Below are 20,716 nucleotides of genomic sequence, written 5' to 3' on the forward strand. Positions count from 1 at the left end.
GTGAGTGTGTGCGAGCGAGTGTGCATGAGCGAGTGTGAGTGTGTGCGAGCGAGTGTGCATGAGTGAGTGTGAGTGTGTGCGAGCGAGTGTGCATGAGCGAGTGTGAGTGTGTGCGAGCGAGTGTGCATGAGTGAGTGTGAGTGTGTGCGAGCGAGTGTGCATGAGTGAGTGTGTGCGAGCGAGTGTGCATGAGTGAGTGTGAGTGTGTGCGAGCGAGTGTGCATGAGTGAGTGTGTGCGAGCGAGTGTGCATGAGTGAGTGTGTGCGAGCGAGTGTGCATGAGTGAGTGTGATGAACATCTGTCATCATACCTGGATGCAGAAGCATCAGACCGAGGTCTTCACGAGGATCATCTCAGTCTGAAGCAGATGTTCCAGAACATTTTTCCAACTTTAGTCTGGAACATTCTAGGAATGTTACTGTGTGTCAGAGAGTGTGTGTGTATATGTGTATATTTATTTGTGTGTTTATATATGTTTATATAGGTTTGTGTAAATTAATGTGTGTGTGTATTTGTGTGTGTTTGTGAGTATATGTTTGTGTGTGTATGTGAGGTGCATGTGTGTCAGTATATGTCTGCTTGTGTATATATGTATGTGTACACACATATACACACTTGTTTGTGTGTGTGTGTTGAATATGTGTATGTGTGCATGTGTATCTTTGTGTGTAGTGTGTGTTTTTTGTATATGTGTGCTTGCATGTGTGTATGTGAGTGAGTATATATGTGTGTGTTTGTCTATGGGTTTGGTGTGTGTGTATGTGAGTGTGTGTGTATTTGCGCTTGTGAATGTGTGCATGCATGTGTGTATATATACTGTATATATATCGATATCTATATATCGATATATATCGATATCTATATATAGATATATATATTTATATATCCATCTATATATCCATCTATAGATAGATATATAGATAAATAAATATCTATCTATCTATCTATCTATCTATCTATCTATCTATCTATCTATCTATCTATCTATCTATCTATCTATCTATCGATCTATCGATCTATCGATCTATCGATCTATCGATCTATCTATAGATAGATATCTATATATATCTATAGATATATATACTGTAGATATATATATATCTATAGATATCGATATATATCGATATCTATAGATATATATCTATAGATATATATCTATAGATATATATCTATATCTATAGATATAGATATATATCTATAGATATAGATATAGATATAGATATAGATATATATCTATCTCTATATCTATATCTATATATAAAGCAGTGTGTCCATGTGTTGTTATGAAAGGGTCTCCAGACTGACCGAGGTTTAACGGGCTGGACCGTCTGACTCAGTGTTGACGACCATGTTCTCTCCTCTTCGTCTGCCACGTAAATATTTGTCCGGTGAACTTGGGTGACTCGGCGTCTGTTATTGTCTCTCGCTCGTACCACCAGGGCGGGCGACGCGGTGGTCCGCACGTGTGACGGGACTTTTCCCCGGCGGCGGCGGCAGACGTGGATCTAAACACCAGAGATGGTCGTTGAAGAAGCGACCGTCCGTAATACAGATGTGTCCACAGACTGCACACGTGCAGAGGAACCTCTCTTGTTCCTCACGAAAACTCATTTACGTTCTCTGAGCATAATCTGGTCCTGGTTCACATTTACAAATCACTGGACAAACTTGCAATTCACTTTACACACAATTGTTAGCATGTTAAACAAATTGTAAACTTGTAGCGCTAATTGTTAGCGAGTTAAACAAATTGTAAACATGTAGCGCAAATTGTTAGCGAGTTAAACAAATTGTAAACTTGTAGCGCAAATTGTTAGCGAGGTAAACAAATTGTAAACATGTAGCGCAAATTGTTAGCGAGTTAAACAAATTGTAAACATGTAGCGCAAATTGTTAGCGAGTTAAACAAATTGTAAACATGTAGCGCAAATTGTTAGCGAGTTAAACAAATTGTAAACATGTAGCGCAAATTGTTAGAGAGTTAAACAAATTGTAAACATGTAGCGCAAATTGTTAGCGAGTTAAACAAATTGTAAACTTGTAGCGCTAATTGTTAGCGAGTTAAACAAATTGTAAACATGTAGTGCAAATTGTTAGCGTTAAACAAATTGTAAATGTGTAGAGCAAATTGTTAGCATGTTCATCAAATTGTTAAGGTGTAGCGCAAATTGTTATCGTGTTTAACAAATTGTAAATGTGTAGCGCAAATTGTTAGCGAGTTAAACAAATTGTAAACTTGTAGCGCTAATTGTTAGCGAGTTAAACAAATTGTAAACATGTAGTGCAAATTGTTAGCGTTAAACAAATTGTAAATGTGTAGAGCAAATTGTTAGCATGTTCATCAAATTGTTAAGGTGTAGCGCAAATTGTTATCGTGTTTAACAAATTGTAAATGTGTAGCGCAAATTTTTGGCATGTTAAACAAATTGTTAACCTGTAGCGCTAATTGTTAGCGTGTTAAACAAATTGTAAACATGTAGCGCAAATTGTAAGTGTGTTAAACAAATTGTAAATGTGTAGCGCAAACTGTTAGCGTGTTAAACAAATTGTAAACGTGTAGCGCAAATTGTTAGCGAGTTAAACAAATTGTAAATGTGTACCGCAAATTGTTAGCATGTTAAACAAATTCTAAACGCGGAGCGCAAATTGTTAGCGTGTTAAACAAATTGTAAATGTGTAGCGCAAATTGTTAGCATGTTAAACAAATTCTAAACGCGAAGTGCAAATTGTTAGCGAGGTAAACAAATTGTAAATGTGTAGCGCAAATTGTTAGCGTTAAACAAATTGTAAATGTGTAGAGCAAATTGTAAGCATGTTCGTCAAATTGTTAAGGTGTAGCGCAAATTGTTAGTGTGTTAAACAAATTGTAAACGTGTAGCGCAAATTGTAAGTGTGTTAAAGAAATTCTAAATGTGTAGCGCAAATTGTTAGCGTGTTAAACAAATTGTAAACGCGAAGCGCAAATTGTTAGCGTGTTAAACAAATTGTAAACGTGTAGCGCAAATTGTTTGCGTGTTAAACAAATTGTAAACGTGTAGCGCAAATCGTTTGCGTCTTAAACAAATTCTAAATGTGTAGCGCAAATTGTTTGCGTCTTAAACAAATTGTAAACGTGTAGCGCAAATTGTTAGCGTGTTAAACAAATTGTAAACGTGTAGCGCAAATTGTTAGCGTGTTAAACAAAATTTAAACGTGTAGCGCAAAAATGTGTAAATTGAAATTTCTGTTACGCGATTTATCTAGACTATTGCTATTAAAATTTAAACGTGTAAAGTGAATTTTTAATTTCTTTAGCTAATTATAAATCTTAAGAATGGATTTCAGTGTATATTTAAAGTTGAATTTGATTCACAAATTGTGTATAGTGTTGATTGTTGATGTGTAACAGAAATTGTAAATGTTTAAGAAGGATTTTTGATGCATTAGAGAAACATTTTCAATCAAACTCAAGATCAAGATCATTTTTTGGCAGTTGTGTGTCAGCAGGTTTCAAATGTGCGTGTCTTTGTGTACCAAGACGTGTTGGTTCAAATGTGTGCGTTTGTGTGGACAGATGTGTGTGAAGGGTTGGTCGGTGGGAGTGAATCAGGAGCGAGAGTATAAAAGCTTGGCTGAGGAGGATTCTTTAAATATAAGATTTGGTTCCTCGACCAGCTTCTGATCTTCTGTCACGATGGTTCCTCTCCTGCTGCAGACCTCCATGCTGCTCTGGCTCGCTCAGCAGACCCTGCAGGGCGGTGAGTTCAACACAACCAGAGGATTGTCGCTACAACTTTGTAAATTAATAATAATAGTTTACATTTTTCATTTGCTTGACGTGTTGCTAGGTAACGTGTTGATCGATGGAACATTAGAAAAAATAATATTTATTGAATCATACACTCAAATCACTGTCGACCATTTAAGCAAATTGTAAATGTGTAGCAAACTTTTGTATTTTATTTATGAGTTTTTAGATGCAATCTTCAGTTCGTCAAGAATATTACAAATGTGTAGATTCAATCTTTTGTGTGTCAAGAAAATTCCAAATGTTTAGATTCCATCTTGAGTGTGTCAAGAAAATTACAAATGTGTATTTTCAATCTTTAGTGTGTCAAGAAAATTACAAATGTGTATTTTCAATCTTTAGTGTGTCAAGAAAATTACAAATGTGTATTTTCAATCTTTAGTGTGTCAAGACAATTACAATCATGTATTTTCAATCTTTAGTGTGTCAAGAAAATAACAAATGTGTATTTTCAATCTTGAGTGCGTCAAGAACATTACAAATGTGTATTTTCAATCTTTAGTGCGTCAAGACAATTACAATCATGTATTTTCAATCTTGAGTGTGTCAAGAAAATTCCAAATGTGTATTTTCAATCTTGAGTGCGTCAAGAAAATTACAAATGTGTAGATTCAATCTTTAGTGCGTCAAGAAAATTACAAATGTGTATTTTCAATCTTTGGTGCGTCAAGACAATTACAAATGTGTATTTTCAATCTTTAGTGCGTCAAGAAAAGTACAAATGTGTATTTTCAATCTTTATTTGGTCAAGAAAATTACAAATGTGTGTTTTCAAACTTTAGTGTGTCAAGAAAATTACAAATGTGTATTTTCAATCTTTATTTGGTCAAGAAAATTACAAATGTGTATTTTCAATCTTTATTTGGTCAAGAAAATTACAAATGTGTATTTTCAATCTTTATTTGGTCAAGAAAATTACAAATGTGTGTTTTCAAACTTTAGTGGGTAAAAAAAAATTATACTTGTATATTTTCAATCTTTAGTGTGTCAAGAAAATTACAAATGTACAGCATACATTTCAAGTGTTTTAAGCTCATTTTAAATTATTAATTTCAATGTTAAGTGTGGAAATAAGTGATATGTATTTCCAATCATAAGTTCTTGCAAATGTCTTGCACACAAAGCATTTTAAGCAAATTACAAAGGTGTAGTTGATCTTTAATGTCAGAAAAATGATAAATGTGTAGCATCAATCTTGAGTGGGTGAGGCTAAGTATAAATGTGTCAATCTTAAGTTAGAGAAGAAAATTGTAAATGCGCAGCATACATTTTCATTGTTTTAAGCAAATTATAAATGTGTAGAATCAATCTTTAGTGTTTCAAGAGAATAATAAATGTTGAGTGTGAATCTTTAGTGAGTCAAGATAATTGTAAATGTGTAGTATGACGTTTTAGTGTGTTAAGTGAAATATAGAAATTAATCTTGAACAAATTTAAAGAAAATTGTAAATGATCACAAAATTTGTGATAATCTGTGAATCTGTTTTGGACCTCAGGGCCACCGTAGTCAAGTGAAAAAATAGAGAATTCTTGTCGGGTGTGTTTTCGCATAGTTAACGAGAATAAAAAGTAATTTATCGCCACAATATCTGTGACTTTTCCCAGCCAGTCGGGGCGGAGTACCCGGAGGAAAAGTGACACGTATCAGATACAGAGATAAAAAGTGGACTTTTCTTTGACCATCCAGCGGGATCCGGGACGAATCCCTGTGATGTGTTCACTGACTCGCACTCCTGTGCGAGGTATCATGAGAGCACCAGACAGAAGCAGTCGCTTCTCATCTGATTCGGATCAAAGAAGGCGAGCGACTCACATTTGACGACCAACAGTGAGATGACGTCACGGAGAACAGACGCTTCTTTCTGCTCAGGTTTTATCAATGGAAGCCTGTTGCTAGGCAACGCTGCCTCCTCCGTCCACAAGTTCCATTCAACATTTTATGAGTCAATTGATTTTAGTTTCATGCTGTTTTGAATTAGATGTGTTTCAAATGACCTAACAATAATAATAAAAAAACTTCTGCTGTATTTTTATTTTATTATTTTATTAAGCTTGAACACACATCTGGTAAATAAACATCTTATTTTACTCTTCTTTTTTCAGCGGTGAAGCCCCAAAGTGTTTCATGGGGAAGAGTTCTTCCAGCCAGAGGTAAATTAAAAGTTATACATGATTAATAAAATATATATATTTAAATCTCATTATTATCTTTCAGCAGTTTGACACATTAGCTACTAAGCGTTAGCTTGGAGTGCTAGCTCGTAGCGTTAGCTTGGAGTGTTAGCTAGTATCGTTAGCTTGGAGTGTTAGCTCGTAGCGTTAGCTTGGAGTGTCAGCTCGTAGCGTTAGCTTGGAGTGTTAGCTCGTAGCGTTAGCTTGGAGTGTTAGCTCGTAGCGTTAGCATTCTTCTAAGTGATTCTCCTCTGAGATCAATGTTTTAAATATTTCAGCTAAAGTGTGATTTGATTTAATGTACAATAGTGTTTAGAAAATCATGTTGAAGTGGTTTTATTTTCATTTTCATTTTGTCTATTTTTCTCTCCAGGGGTCGGGAATGGTGCTCGGCCTGCAGGTGAGAGCTACGTTAGCGTGTTAGCTTATGACTCTAAAAAAATCGTTTTAAAATAATTTAATACACGTTTAAAGCTGCTTCTTCTTCACGTGTTTTTGATTTTAACATGAATACTTACGTTTGTGTTCAAAGTAAATGAGAAAAACTGTATTAATTATAGGTTATTAAAATAGTATCTTAAGCCTTTAACAGACTATTAGGAAAACATATGAAAAGATAAATACACAGAGGATTAAATGGTTTATCTCTAGATGAATGCAATTCAGTCCAATAAATACTACTTATATAATATATATTTTAAGTTTTTTTTAACACAACCCAGTTCTATGAATTTATTTTCTGACTCTGTTACATTTCTATATCAAATATGGACAGTTTTCCAACATAACTAACCTATGATAACTAGTAATCTTATGATATTCCATTTTTTATTTATTTTAAATATTAAATAAATAAATATTTGTTTACACACCTTTAAACTTGATTAACATTTTAAACTTGTATTTGGACCATATTTGAAGCATAAAAACACAGTAATTGCTGCTTTTTGTATTAAAATAATTAAATAATATATATTATCAATAAAATAAAATTATAATAACAAAATTAAAATAACACACATTTCAATAACGTATAAGCTTAAAAATAACGAATAAATAAAATAAAATACGTTAAATTAAATAATATTTATGTTCCGGACCACAAATAATTGATGGAACAAATGAAGATCTTTTAATGAACTTTAAACTTTAATGTTTAATGTTGTCCTCAGGTGTCGGTGCTCTGGGAGCGATGGGGAACCGTTACGGAACCAAAGCGATGAAGACCGACGGTGAGTGAAGACAAAGTGACGTCTATAAACATATTTATAAAAATATATCTCCTTTTTATTTCAGTTGGGCAGTATCCTGTTGGAGCCGGTAAGTTTTCATGATCACGACCATGATGGTCTAGGATTTATACAAAAATTATAATATTAATTATAATAATTATTATAATAATTAATATTTAAAAACATAAAAAAAGAAAAAATAATTGATTTTCTAAAAACATCGCCCTCTGCTGGAGCCAGAAACAGGTGCAGGCTTGTTTTACCTTCTATACCTTTTATACCGTTTGACCGCCGCGACATCTTTCTGATGAGGAAGTTTCTCTGGTGGTTTTGCACATTTAAAAAAAGAAGAGAAAAAAAAGAAACAGTTTCCTGACATCTGTCGTCAACAATTTGAGAAATGTCAGAAGTTAAGCTATAAGTTACTCAATTTTATTATCAATGCTTTATATGTACATGTTAAAAAATCTATTATATCAAACAGTTATAATTCACTTCATAAATATATACCAATCGCTATAGAGTATATACAATAGTTTAACATTCTATTTTTATAGAATTATTTGGAAATTCATTTTGTTAGTTTTTTAATCCATGTGTTATCTCAAATTGCAAAATGTGTATTTCCAATCATAAGTGTGTCAAAAAAAGATTATAATTGTGTATTTTTAATCTTGAGTCGGTCAAGAAAATTGCAAATGTCTTGCACACATAGCATTTTAAGCAAATTACAAATGTGTAGTGTTAATCTTTAATGTCAAGAAAATTATAAATGTGTAGCATCAATCTTCAGTGGGTGAAGCTAAGTATAAATGTGTCAATCTTAAGTTAAAGAAGAAAATTGTAAATGTGCAGCATGAAGTTTTAGTGCGTTAAGCAAAATTTAGATATGTATCTTTAAAGAATTTAAAGAAAAGCGTAAATTATCACAAAATTTGTGATCATTTGTGAATCTGTTTTGGACCTCAGGGCCACCGTACTCAAGTGCAAAAATTTGGAAACTTGCATTTGGACCTAAACTGCAACATAAAAACACAGCAATTGCTGCTTTTTGTATTAAAATAATGAAATAATATATAATATAAATGAAATAAAATGAAAATAACACAATTAAAATGACAACCTAAGTTAGAAGTTTTATTATCAATGCATTATATGTATATGTTAAAAATTCCATTTTATCAAACAGTTATAATTCATTTTATAAAACATCTACCAATCGCTATAGAGAAAGTTTACAATAGTTTAACGTTCTATTTTTATAGAATTGTTTGGAAATCATTTTGTTCGTTTTTAACCCTTGTGTTGTCTCAGGGTCAAGGTGACCCAAAGGCCCCGAAAACATTTTTTTTTATCACTTGTGTTGCTTTTCGGTGAAGCTGAAGGACCTCCCCGAGCTACCATAAATACATATCAGTGGTGAGGTCGTTCATCTGGACCCTGAGATGACGCAAGTATTTTTTCATCTAGCAGGTGGCGCTGGATCTCTGGGTCTCGGCCTGCAGCAGCCTGGATATGGAAGCCAGGGAACCTACGGTAATTATATATTATAATTATAATATTATAATATTTAGGGAGAATAAATAATGACTTGATTGACACAAATAAATAGTCGATTTTTAAAATATGACCCTGTGTAATCATCCATTTGATTAAATACTGAAGTTTAATCCTGTTTTTTTTTTAAATTCTGATGCTAAAAAGAAGGGTTGTGGGTTTGAATCCCTGTTGACATCGAATAAAACTAAACCATTTTATTGCTGATTTCAGGGCAGAATCTCGGAAACGGGATTGGACTGAGGACCGACCTGGCCAACGGACTGGGGATGGGTCAAGGAGCCAAACCCGGTGAGGAGTGTCTTTGTTCTCGGTCAGGTTCAGACACTCGTACACCTGTACCTGTAGAACTGGATCATCTCTCAGTGACTCTGTTCTGACTCTGTGTTCTGAGCGAACACACCCCAGATCACAGATGTCACTCAACACACGGACCAAAGATCAAAGTGATGAATTGGAAATACATGTTTTTAAAACATGTAACACATAAAATAACACACAAAAGTTGCACAAACAACAGTTAGACAGCAGTAGAAGCACAACACAGGCCTAAATAAACTGCAAATATGAATCATTTGTTAAGATTATTACCCCTGAAAATCGTTTTGTTTCTTTTTCCAGTTTATGGTGCAGCTGCTGGAACTTATCCAGGTAAACAAAAATGAAATGTTTCATGATAAAATCCTATCCTGAAAGTGTTGCTACAAGTGTTAAAAAGTGAGTGTGAAAATTATTTTATTTGAGTTAGAATCACATGTTTGAGTCAAAACCACTATAAAAGAAACATTCGTTTCACTTCATGAATGTTTTAAAATCCTGCCACAGAAGCTACAAACACCTGAAAAAAACTCCAGAATTGAAAGTGTTTTGTCTGAAGAACGTGTTTTGACTTGTTGTTCCTCCAGTGAACGGCGCGCAGGGCGGCCTGGGCTATCGAGCACCGCAGCCCGGTGAGTGACCTCACTCGACCTGTCGCTCGCCCATGATGATTGCGTGTCAATCATCGACTATTTTTATGTCGATGGGAACTAACAATCGCACTCACGCTTAAGAGGTGTCAAGTCGTGAACCACGCTCTGTTTCCACCATCCTGTTTATGTGGAGGAAGTCTTAGCTCTCAGCGCCTCTTTATTATGATGTTGTGATGAACTCACCCATCATATGAACCCCGACCCCCTGACAGGGCAGAAAGCATGACTCTCAGACAAAGCATCCCGGAGAGTTCAAGAAGCTCAAAGGTTGTGGATCGAGGATCGCGTCGTCGTCCTGGTTCAAGAGTTAAAGACGAGAAACCGTAGAGCAGCGTCTCTCAAGGAGAAAAACGACTGGGTTGTTTTGGTGACAGTCACTGCTGCGAAGCTGCTTATTAACCTCAGTCTCACCTTAACTTCGCAACTTTCTCGGTGACTGTGGCAGAGAAGATTCATCTGCTCTTAATTCAGAACCTCAGAATTAAGGAGAAGTTGTCGTCTTCCTCTTCTTCACCTCCAACATTTCCCTCCACGTCTTGTGTCCCCCCCTACAAAGTTCTGAACCTCCAGGTGTTCAAAACTTTACCAATGTGCTGAGGTGGAAGTGAGAACTTGGATGTTTCCCCCCCTGCCAGGTTCGTCGTCGTCGTCGCTGGGTCAGGCCGGTCCAGATCTCCTGAAGGCCAAACTGAAAGGTCTGGGCCATCAGTACGGAGCCGACAAGATCCCGGACGCGAGGAGAGGCGTGAGTCCAACGACTGCGCAGCTCATGGCGGGATCGCAGCTCAGACCTGCCGCCGCTTACCCGGGGGGAAAAGTCAAAGGTCACGATCAATCCGGGCTCGGGCCCAGGATGATGGAGCTTCAACCCAAATCAGGAGGGCTTCCTCTCCCGAAGAGGAAGAGCGCCGACTTCCTGTCTAATGGAAGACAGCAGAACATTCTCCAGAACCCCGTCTCCGCTCAGAGACTCGGGAGCTATCCGGCGCCAGTTCAACAGAGCCAGTCCAACTGGTACCAGGAGCGTCAGGGTGGCGAGTTAAGAAGGCCGTTCGTACCTCAGCAGCAGTACATCAAGGACCACAAACCATATCCTGGCAGTAGTTATCAAACACAGTGGAACACAGGAAGTCAAGCGTCACCAGTTCTGCAAAGACCTCAGATCTACTCATCTGCTGCAGAGGAGCGTCTTGCGGCCAGGAACTATAACGGACCTAAATCTCTGGGAGGCCAAGGCCAATATGGTCTTCCCCAAGCTGCCGGGCAGGGCCCAAATCTGGGCATGGCTTTGGCAGCAACACAGAAGGTTAAGAAACAACTTGATGGATCTCTGGGTATGCTAGACAAGGCTGGAGGAAAAACCCAGGCTAAAAGTAAGGACACAGAGTTCCATCTCACTCATCATGGCGGTCTTCAATTCTAACCTGTCAACCGTATCAGCGCCGGATAAGATCATGACCATCAAAGTGTTCATTGAACCGTATGTGTCTCACAGGTTATTACGGTGGAGCTAGAAACTATCTCGGAAGCAACCCGGGCGGTATGGGATACGGAGGAGGTAACAACTGGAATATTAAAGCAGTTGGATGATTTGACCAACTTTGTTTACCGCCGACAGGTATGTCATACCTAGGTGGTGCTGCAGGTAAACAGGCGGGTACGTGAAACTTTTTTCTTCCACAACTTTAGCTAAAGTCAGACAGCGCGGATTAAACCAATCCAAGGGCACTGAATGAGATCCGTCTCTTTTTAGCTGCTGCTGGTCTTGGAGTCGGCACTTATCCTCAAGGAGCGCGAGGTGAGTCGACACGTCGGTGCCGTCCACCCATGCGGCTTTTGTTGAAGCACCCGTGACTCGTTGCAGGATATGATGAAGGAGCTGCAGGATATCAGGGCGCGCTGGACTCAAACGGCTATGGTGGTGAGAAGTATTACTCCCAGTACTTTTATCTTGATGACGTATTCACTGTTGCTCCCATCAGGCTACGGGAACGGCTACAGCGACGGCTACAGAGCAGGTGAGCGTCACATTAAGAATGTATGAATGAGGTTAAGGGTGTTCCTGCTGCTCCAGTCACCCCTCTCTTCTGTGAAGCTGACAGCAATGCATGGTTGAGATTTTTCACTGACAAAATTAAGTTGATCAGAGAGAAAATCACGCCCCTTTTATGTGAAACCCCTGCTGTCACTGAGCCTGTCTCCAGTTTGTGGTACTCATTTAACATTGTGACTCAGCATTTAATGTTCATGTTTGAGTAATTTGGCCCAATAAATACTCAATTTTTTTATTTCTCTACTTCATTAACAATTCAATTGAGATCCACTGACGGTATTTTCGCCTCTTTTTTCAGCGCTGAATTCCAGAGGCCTCGCCGGCCAGAACCAGGGAGTTTATGGTAAGAGACTTTCATCGACGTGATCTAGCTTTTGGACCTGGAACAAGTTTTGAATTTCATTAAAGGCTATTCATATTTAAAGCTCCTGCGGGCAACAGTTAATGACTAAACAGAGACTTTGAGTTTGACACATGTGATCAAACTGTGTAAAAGCATGTTTGTCAAACTCATTGCCCCGGGGGCCAAATCTGGATCGGCAAGTCATTTTATGCGGCCCGCCAGATGGCTGACTCAAATAAAATTAGATTAATGTTCATGTTAAATATTGACCTGTGTTTAAGATAAGATAAGGATCAGAGATTAAGAATGATACAGAGACTTCCATTAAAAGTAAAAGGAAAGGAATTTTATTGGTGAGAGCAAACAGAGATAATCAAGATATTTGGAGTAAAGAGAATCTCCAGTAAATGTATTAAAAATAAACAAATAAACGTAATGTTAAAGAAGCATTTGCACTATCAGAGATACAATGACATCTCTGTGGGAAAAACATATACACAACCTTGTTCGAATAAATGGCAGCTTCCGGGAGGTTCTTTATACCTTCAGCAGGTTCAAACTGTGTCAACATGTTTCTGCGTGTACTAGTATTCTAGTCTGGAGGTCTCTCAGCTGGTCTCCAAACATAGTTTTCATTTGTCACTGAACAAATCTGTCCTTCTGTTTCCTGAACGTGAGGTCGAACCTCAAACACTGAACTTGCTGTGACACATCTTGAGTTTCACAAATACATGTCTTTTCTCAGGAACCGGCGCAGGACTGGAACCAGCAGGTGGAAAGTATGGTGAGTCAACTTTCACACTCAGTCAGACCCGACTTCTCACGTTGTTAAAGAGAGAAAACGTTTTTTTTTTTTTGCGTTCTCTCCCTGCAGCCGGAGCTGGTCAACTTCCTTACGGGGGTGCTCCCATGATCCCCTCCGGTCTGGAAGGTACGGTTGCGTTCTCCCCTCTCCCGAAGTGGACCCGCCTCAGTCGTGTTTCCTTCCGTACCTTCAGGTGACGGGGGTTATCAGTACGGCCCGCAGCAGCTCGGCCTCGCCGGCGAGGGAAGCAAAAGCGCCAGTAAACAGGGTGAGGCTGCGAAGACCTTGTGGCTTCAGAGTGTTACTTTCAATCCTGTCGATCGTGAGACCGTTTCTGAATCAACATTTATGGTCTCATGTGAAAAATGTCCATCGATTTGAACATATGACCCGGGGGGTGCTGAACTGAACTCCTTTGTGAGGTTCTTTTTCCTACCCTCTTTGGTCATGTGACCTGTTTTCTGTGTTGCCCAGGTTACGGTGTTCAGCTGGGGGCAGCTCAGGGGGCCATGGGTAAGCGAGAACAAGTGCACTTCACCTCAAGTCTGTAGCGCCTGATCAACACCGGGCTAAACACTTGTTTGTAGCGGAAAAGCTCACGCGTGCATTTTAAATGGAATCGCACTCACAACCTGCATTATTCATGGCACTCGAGCGAGTTTATTTAAGACACTTATTAGACATAGTACTGGCTGCAGAGCACCTTCTCATCGTGGTGCTTTTCACAGGAGAGCTTGCGGCCAAATACAACGGCGGGAACGGAGGGAACGGAGCGCTGGCCAATGGATTCAAAGGTAGGTCGTCCTGCAGCCTCACAGCCGGGAAGGGTCGCGGGTTCAACTCCCAGCTTGATGCAACTCAAAGTCACCGTGTGTTTGGTTTGTCCCAGACACACAGTCCACAACAGATACATATATAGTCAGTGTTTTTCGTCTTTGTGTGTTGCATGTCCCCCATCTCAGACCCCGAGTAGCTGGGACACACTCTAGCGTCCAGCGTGTGGAGGAACTATCTGTATTTAAGAAACGTCCTCACACTCACTCATGGAGTTTGAAATCATTTTATCGTCTGTTTGTATTCAATGTTTGTTGCGTCTCTTCTTTGTGTCCGTGTCCCGTCAGGATAACTGAAACGACATCTTCGTCCCGCGGCTCGTCTTCACGGGACCGTCCCATTGTCCGTGTTTGTCTCTTGTGCGTCTCATTGTGTAACTGGACGTTGGTGTGCGTGTCCTGTCGCACCAAGAAGCCTGTGTTGCCCCGTCAGTCCCCCCACCCCCAAAACCACTGATGGCGAAAAAGACGTGGATACGTACCAAAACTGTATTGAAAAGTCACATTAAACATCTTTAAACCAGTGACCTTTGTCTCGAGTCGCACGGTAGCACCAGAGCACATTGTCGCCCCCCCTTCTAGTGTCGCACCTCTGACGGGAAATGTCACCACTTCCTTTTCTCTTGAAGCTCAAAATGACAAACCGAAAGATGCACGAGTCATCAATCCATCAAATATGATGCCATATTCGCTTTATTGCGCTCAAATGAAAAGATTTCAAAGCACAGACAGAATGAATACAAGCGTTTTCATACCAGACCAAACATCAATAAAAGCTTTTTACAATGTTTTGAGTTTTCAAATATATTCAGTGATATTCCAGAGTGGAATAATTAGACATTTGGACATCCCATCGTTCACAAAAAAGATCTTAAAAATAGTTTTTATGATGAATCAATGCATTGGTGATTTAAAATGTGTGATGTCGAGGAACCTACAGTGACCCCAAAGTGACAAAATGATAGAAATCAAGGCGTTTTTAGCTAAATAAACTCTAACTAAAAGAAAGGAACATGCAGTTTGAATTGTACACAACATAAGAGTGTAATTGTACTTTAATGAAGCTGAAGCAGGTTGTTTTTTCTTCCCAGGATAAGACCTGTGATCAACTCGAAGCGGCTGTACAGCCCTAGTTTTGGGGACTAGTTTAGAATCTACAGTCATAAGAGCAGCTTTGGTTTCTTCAAACAATCATGATCTGTGTCTAACAGACAGAAAACAAATAGTTGTTTTTGATGTAAGAAATTAAGCGATTCAGTTTGTTAACCATTAAAACTGTCATGATTTCGACTGGTTCGGCTCCTACACAAACACCCCCATTTCTGCCAGGAGTTTTTTCGGCACCGGGTGCGAATGACGAGACGCAAACTTGTCCTTCAGGTCCGGATGCATCGGCGAGGGCTTGTATTCCGTGCACGTGTCTCCACCCAGGCTGGGAGCACACGTCGCGCTCAGCTTGTAGAACAGTCTACCGTGATTCAGGTTACAGAGGTCTTCCTTCACTCCTGACGTCAGAGCCATCTCACACACCCCCAGGAGGTCGTCATCCCATTTGCTGTCTTCATCCCACACTTCAAACTTAACTCTGTTGCCCAGCGACAGGTCCTGGGATCCCAGGTCGAACTTCATGTTCCAGACTGGATTGTTGTTGTTGTTGATCAACTGAGTACGACCTACTTGTTTCTTGTTAAAAAACACCTTCACAAAGCCGTCGGTGTCAGTGGTACTGTCCCCAAAAAGTCCAGCCCCTTTTGTAACTGTTATAATAGCCCGAGCCATTCCTTTTTTTGTGGGGCAACAGTCCGGTGTGACGGCAGGATCGTTGTGGCACTGACAGACGCAGGAGTCCCTGCGGTCGGTGCTGCTACCGGTCTGACATTTGCTGCTGCAGTTTCTCAGCAGACCTCGATTCAGGATGTAGTGCTGGATTGCCAGGCGCAGGTTCTCCATCTCGGGACTGTCTGCGGGCATCAACTCGTGCAGAGACTCCAGGGAATATGAAATGATATCTGGATGTTGGGGAATCGTCTCCAGCCATTCCTTGTAGGAACCCGGATTCTTCTCGGAAGCGAAGAGAAGGTCCGGTTCGGTGCTGTGACCTCCCTTGATTTCAGTGAACCTGAGAACAAAGATCACACACCTTCCTCGGATACAGTTCTGTTCAGATGGTGGACGTCTTAAGTCCGTTTACCTGTCGTTGAAGCGGGATGAGAACGCTGCTTTGTCTTCTGTCTTTTCAATGTCCTTCTTGCAGTGACTTGCTTTGATGTCCACATTCACCCTTGAGTCTAGAGACGCTTCAGCCTGCAGGCACAGCTGAACCTCGTCCACGTTCATCCCCTCCAGGTTAGCCAAGCATTCCTTGACGCTGGTCACGCTGCTAATGGCGCCTCCCAATTTGACCTAGAGGGAGAACACATGGATCAACTAACACTCGTGTGGCGTTCACTTCACTCACCTTTGTGATGTAATGTGTTCCGTATTTGTCGATGAGTCTGAAGAAACTCTTCTTGTTTTCTAGCGTGTATCTTTTAGGGAGCTTATTAGTCGCTCTCTTGAAGTCCCTGTGCATCAAGGAGGAGCTGGACACCCTGTAGCTGTGGCAAAAAGTAGCCATTAGAGCAGGGGTGGGTACATTTCCTCAAGGGCCAAGTTGTGCATTGTGTTGTGGGGATGTACTTAATGATCCGAACAGGAAGTCGTCCGAGAAAGACAGTTGCTACGTTTAAAATCGCACACTTCTCTAAGTGCACTGCTTTACAGTACACTGTACACAGTGCACTTACTTGCGCAGTGCTCAAATTTCGACAGGTAGTATAGTCTCAAATCAATTAGTTAATTTGTGTTTCATTGTGTTATTTTTATTTTTTGGCGGTAAAATGAGTGTTTTATCGAGACATTTACACCGGTATCTGCTTCGAAGACGCGCCGTCGTAGCTCCAGTTTAGCTTCATCTACTTCACTAAGATGGCGGACGTTAAGGGTGGAAAGTGTCCATCGATCCACACTCAATTTCCTGGCCATTTGAGTGCGCCAATTCAGTGTGCATTGCGGGACTACACACATGCAGGCCAGGGGGTTGCTTAAGAGCATATTTTTGAAGTACTATCAGCGAATGTCGTGGCCTCTTACCTGTAGTAGCTGCAGCTCAGGCTTTGGCTCACGAAGCTGTACTTGTCGTTCTTGGTCTTCTCGTTGGTGTACTCGGCCAGTTTGGAGTGTGTCCCGGCCAGCGTGAGCGAGGCACTGCGCATCCCAGGAAAGTTGAGGTTGATGTCCCAGTTGTTCTCTATCGCGGAGGAGGTGGACGAGATCAAGGACTCGCTGGAGCGGTGAACCTTACTGGTGACCTTGTTGCTGCACGACTGCTTGGGCCTCCAGTCCACGACGGCCAGAGGGAGCTTCTGCAACTTGTTCTCCAGGTAGGGGTTGGTGCAGAGCGTGCACTTCTTGTCCTTGCGCTTCCACTTGTTCATATCCAGCACAAACGCACCCTTGCTCTCCATCTTGGTGATGTCGAAGCCCTCGCCCGCCAGGTTGGTTCCGGGCGCCATGTCGGCCTTGGCGCACTGGGCGGGCGTGCCTTCGATGCAGGACTGGTGGGTGGACCGGAGCGCCAGCAGCGTGAACACGCACAAGCTCGCCAACATGGTTCCTCCCGTGTGGGAACAGAAGGGGGGATTTGATCTGGAAAAGGTAAAAAAAAAAAAGGGTGGAACTGGACGGAGATTAGAAAAGTCGCGTTAAGGTGTCGTGGTTAAAAATGCAAAAAAAGAAAAGCTTTAGCTGAAATCTGACGTTAAAGTGAAATATTTAGATGAAATTCTGACTCAAATTTAGAAATGTTGCACTTTCATTTAACAAGTGTGACTTTAATAAAAATACATTTCTACATGATCAACCGTAGAAAGTAAAGATCGTGTGCAAAATTAAACGGTTGGACACGTTACTCTCTAATACATATTATTCATGTTACATTTACTGACTCTTTCAAGAAACATCTTAAGATGTTTTTATTTGTTCAGGCTTTTCCTTGATTTTCTGGAACTCCTGTTGTGTTATCAGTTTTATCTTGACCTTTAAAGTATATACTTTATTGAATATTGTTTTGATTGTTTAAGCGCTTTGTGACCCTGGTCTGGAAAAGCGCTATATATATACTTATTACTTACTTACTTACTAACATTTATAAAATAAATCAAGGATAAAAAAGATCAACATCGACTGCGGTTTAAACATGATCATGAAACACCAAATAAGTTCATATGCCGATGACACTTGGATATTCGTCTGTTCTGAGTATGATACACATTTCTGTGTACTTTTTTGACAAAAAGACAAACAAAATCCTTTCCATATCTTTTTCAATTGCTTCTCTGAAGAATTTCACTCTCAAGTTCCCTTCACTTGAAAGCCAAACACCCTGACAAGTGGTTCTGACTCATCAACTTCATCTTCAAAATGTTGTCATCAGTAAAAGACAAAAGAAAACAGACAGAAGTAATCACTCACCTCGGCTCGTCGGGTCTGAGCGATCGCTATCAGTTGGTGTTCTTATAACAACGGAGTGTTTGGGGGGGCGGGGAGGGGGGTCTGGGGGGGGGGGTGACATCGCGGTGGTCTCAGGACTTACAAGGAAATTGAGTCAAGGAGGGGCTTCTGGTCTCTGAGTCACAGCGAGACATTTCGAGACCAGAACAACGAGGGTCTGCCTTCCTGTCAACACGACCGCACAATTCTGTGTAGTGGTGGAGGAAGTGTGGCTCAGTGGAGGAGCCGGTGATATTGTCGAGTTTCAGTTCGGCTTATTTCTCCATGGCTTCTGACATGAGCTGTTCGTCGACCATGTGTCGCGTGCAGTAAATATCTGTCGTGAACGACGCAGACGAGACCCTCGCGACTCTCATGAGAGAATAAATGAATTTTCACTCTAATTCAAAGCTGACATTAACCAAGAGTTATAGAGTTACTGAAGATATCAACAAGATATGTTGGTATTTATAGCTTCAAATCAAATCAATCTCACATGCACTTACTTACTTACTTGTTAAGAATTTTTTTTACATCTATATTATTTATTATTATATTCAATCTTTATTCTAAACTTGAATTAAATATTTACACTTGTTTTTTTTACATGCATATATTTTCCAATTTAGAAATGTTTAAAGAATTCTAGTCAAGCTTAATTTACTAACTAACGTTAACCGATAGACATGACTTTTAAAATGCAGAACCAACACAGTATTGTCAGTTGAGTTGTGGCTTCAGGTCAGTTGTGTGGTGGCCTCAGGTCAGTTGAGTGGTGGCTTCAGGTCAGTTGAGTGGTGGCTTCAGGTCAGTTGAGTGGTGGCTTCAGGTCAGTTGTGTGGTGGCTTCAAATCAGTTGTGTGGTGGCTTCAGGTCAGTTGAGTGGTGGCCTCAGGTAAGTTGAGTGGTGGCTTCAGGTCAGTTGTGTGGTGGCTTCAGGTCAGTTGTGTGGTGGCTTCAGGTCAGTTGTGTGGTGGCCTCATGTAAGTTGTGTGGTGGCCTCAGGTAAGTTGTGTGGTGGCTTCAGGTCAGTTGTGTGGTGGCTTCAGGTCAGTTGTGTGGTGGCTTCAGGTCAGTTGTGTGGTGGCCTCAGGTAAGTTGAGTGGTGGCCTCAGGTCAGTTGAGTGGTGGCTTCAGGTCAGTTGTGTGGTGGCCTCAGGTAAGTTGAGTGGTGGCTTCAGGTCAGTTGTGTGGTGGCTTCAGGTCAGTTGTGTGGTGGCTTCAGGTTAGTTGTGTGGTGGCTTCAGGTCAGTTGTGTGGTGGCCTCAGGTCAGTTGTGTGGTGGCCTCAGGTAAATTGAGTGGTGGCTTCAGGTAAGTTGTGTGGTGGCCTCAGGTCAGTTGTGTGGTGGCCTCAGGTAAATTGAGTGGTGGCTTCAGGTCAGTTGAGTGGTGGCTTTAGGTCAGGTGTGTGGTGGTCAGGATGAGGTGGAGGTGTATCTAAGGTGTGTGGATCAGGCGCCTCCAGCATCTTTGTGCAGCAGATGTATTTCTGGAGTCAGGCCTGCAGAAGTGATGATGCAGGCGTGTCAGCAGAGAAGGGGTCAGAGGTGAAGGTGAAGAGATTCTTCCTCATCCCTCCATCCAGAGATTACACTGCGTCACCTGCTGCCTTCAGGAACGCCTCGGAAACTCTGAGTGTGCGTTACACCATTGCAGCAGAATATGAATTTTTCTTTATGAATTTTAAAATACTGACTCTAATTAAAAACAAAATGTTATTGGTTCAAAACTTAACTGTTGTTTACGTCAATCAAAAACAGGAAATGATTCTCGTGACGTCATAAAGACGTCAAAATATGTTGCTGAGCAACACTGGTCTTAATTTTTATTTACTTCTAAATATTTTTTATTGATCGTTTAATTTCAATTATTAATATTTTTTGAGGATGATTAAAGTCAATTGTTTACTATCTTTGTTCGTGTATTTTACGTTAACGACTCGCTATTTTTGACTTTATTCTGGATCAAAGCTGAGCTCATCAAAGTGCATCCCGGTGTCAGGGACGGGACAGGAAATGAGCGAGTCGACCCTTCAAAGTAAAACTTACGACCGCTCACTGATTCTTTTGTTTTCCTGGTGACCCACTTTGGTGTTGACCGAGTAGAAACCCACAGAACTTTGGGGTGTCTTCTTTTACGCGGGACTTTCAGATACAAGTTTTGACCTAAATTAACTTGAAGAAATACTGTTTAATAACTTTTGTAAACATTAAATAAACGGTTGAAATCGGTCTAAATTGTTAATTTAAGAATTGTTATGAATATGAATATTTTACATTATGAAGTTTTTTGTCTATTTAATTCTATTTTATTTATTATTTATTTGTACCTTCATATTTTCATTTTTATTCTTGAATCATTTCTGTCATCATTTCACACCATGATTGAAAAGTAATCTGTTCTTTTTAGAGTTATAGACATAAACGTTTG

At 40.2% G+C, this 20,716-nt stretch overlaps 2 protein-coding genes across 2 annotated transcripts; one reads left to right on the forward strand and one right to left on the reverse strand.

Annotated features, from left to right (window-relative positions):
- The first annotated feature begins 3,674 nt into the window (after positions 1-3,674).
- On the forward strand, positions 3,675-14,333 carry LOC148064733 (uncharacterized). The gene is made up of 21 exons (XM_087809863.1): positions 3,675-3,738; positions 5,892-5,939; positions 6,334-6,360; positions 7,133-7,192; positions 7,257-7,280; positions 8,663-8,728; positions 8,963-9,040; positions 9,371-9,400; positions 9,655-9,699; positions 11,216-11,278; positions 11,339-11,377; positions 11,474-11,518; positions 11,585-11,641; positions 11,703-11,738; positions 12,072-12,116; positions 12,862-12,900; positions 12,991-13,047; positions 13,115-13,189; positions 13,396-13,434; positions 13,650-13,715; positions 14,043-14,333. The coding sequence occupies exons 1-21, from the start codon at positions 3,675-3,677 to the stop codon at positions 14,045-14,047; spliced, it is 1,008 nt and encodes a 335-aa protein (XP_087665989.1). The 3' UTR covers positions 14,048-14,333.
- A 91-nt stretch (positions 14,334-14,424) lies between these two features.
- On the reverse strand, positions 14,425-17,937 carry LOC148064734 (perforin-1-like). The gene is made up of 4 exons (XM_087809862.1): positions 16,887-17,937; positions 16,213-16,351; positions 15,946-16,157; positions 14,425-15,873 (listed from the first exon to the last, which is right to left on the reverse strand). Exons 1-4 carry the CDS (start codon positions 17,402-17,404, stop codon positions 15,057-15,059), a joined length of 1,686 nt encoding a protein of 561 aa, XP_087665988.1. The 5' UTR covers positions 17,405-17,937; the 3' UTR covers positions 14,425-15,056.
- Positions 17,938-20,716: the final 2,779 nt, after the last annotated feature.

Source organism: Callionymus lyra, chromosome 15 (assembly GCF_982586985.1).
Source record: "Callionymus lyra chromosome 15, fCalLyr1.hap1.1, whole genome shotgun sequence".
In the NCBI taxonomy this organism is placed as follows: domain Eukaryota; kingdom Metazoa; phylum Chordata; class Actinopteri; order Syngnathiformes; family Callionymidae; genus Callionymus; species Callionymus lyra.

What these genes read in the sequence shown, in the direction of transcription:
- LOC148064734 (XM_087809862.1), bottom strand. Translation starts at nt 17,404, where the DNA reads ATGTTGGCGAGCTTGTGCGTGTTCACGCTGCTGGCGCTCCGGTCCACC. An exon ending in GAACACATTACATCACAAAG is followed by an intron (nt 16,158 to 16,212) that starts GTGAGTGAAGTG and finishes TTCTCCCTCTAG; the next exon opens with GTCAAATTGGGAGGCGCCAT. An exon ending in TCATCCCGCTTCAACGACAG is followed by an intron (nt 15,874 to 15,945) that starts GTAAACGGACTT and finishes CTTTGTTCTCAG; the next exon opens with GTTCACTGAAATCAAGGGAG.
- LOC148064733 (XM_087809863.1), top strand. Translation starts at nt 3,675, where the DNA reads ATGGTTCCTCTCCTGCTGCAGACCTCCATGCTGCTCTGGCTCGCTCAG. An exon ending in CAAAGCGATGAAGACCGACG is followed by an intron (nt 7,193 to 7,256) that starts GTGAGTGAAGAC and finishes TTTTTATTTCAG; the next exon opens with TTGGGCAGTATCCTGTTGGA. An exon ending in TGGAAGCCAGGGAACCTACG is followed by an intron (nt 8,729 to 8,962) that starts GTAATTATATAT and finishes TGCTGATTTCAG; the next exon opens with GGCAGAATCTCGGAAACGGG.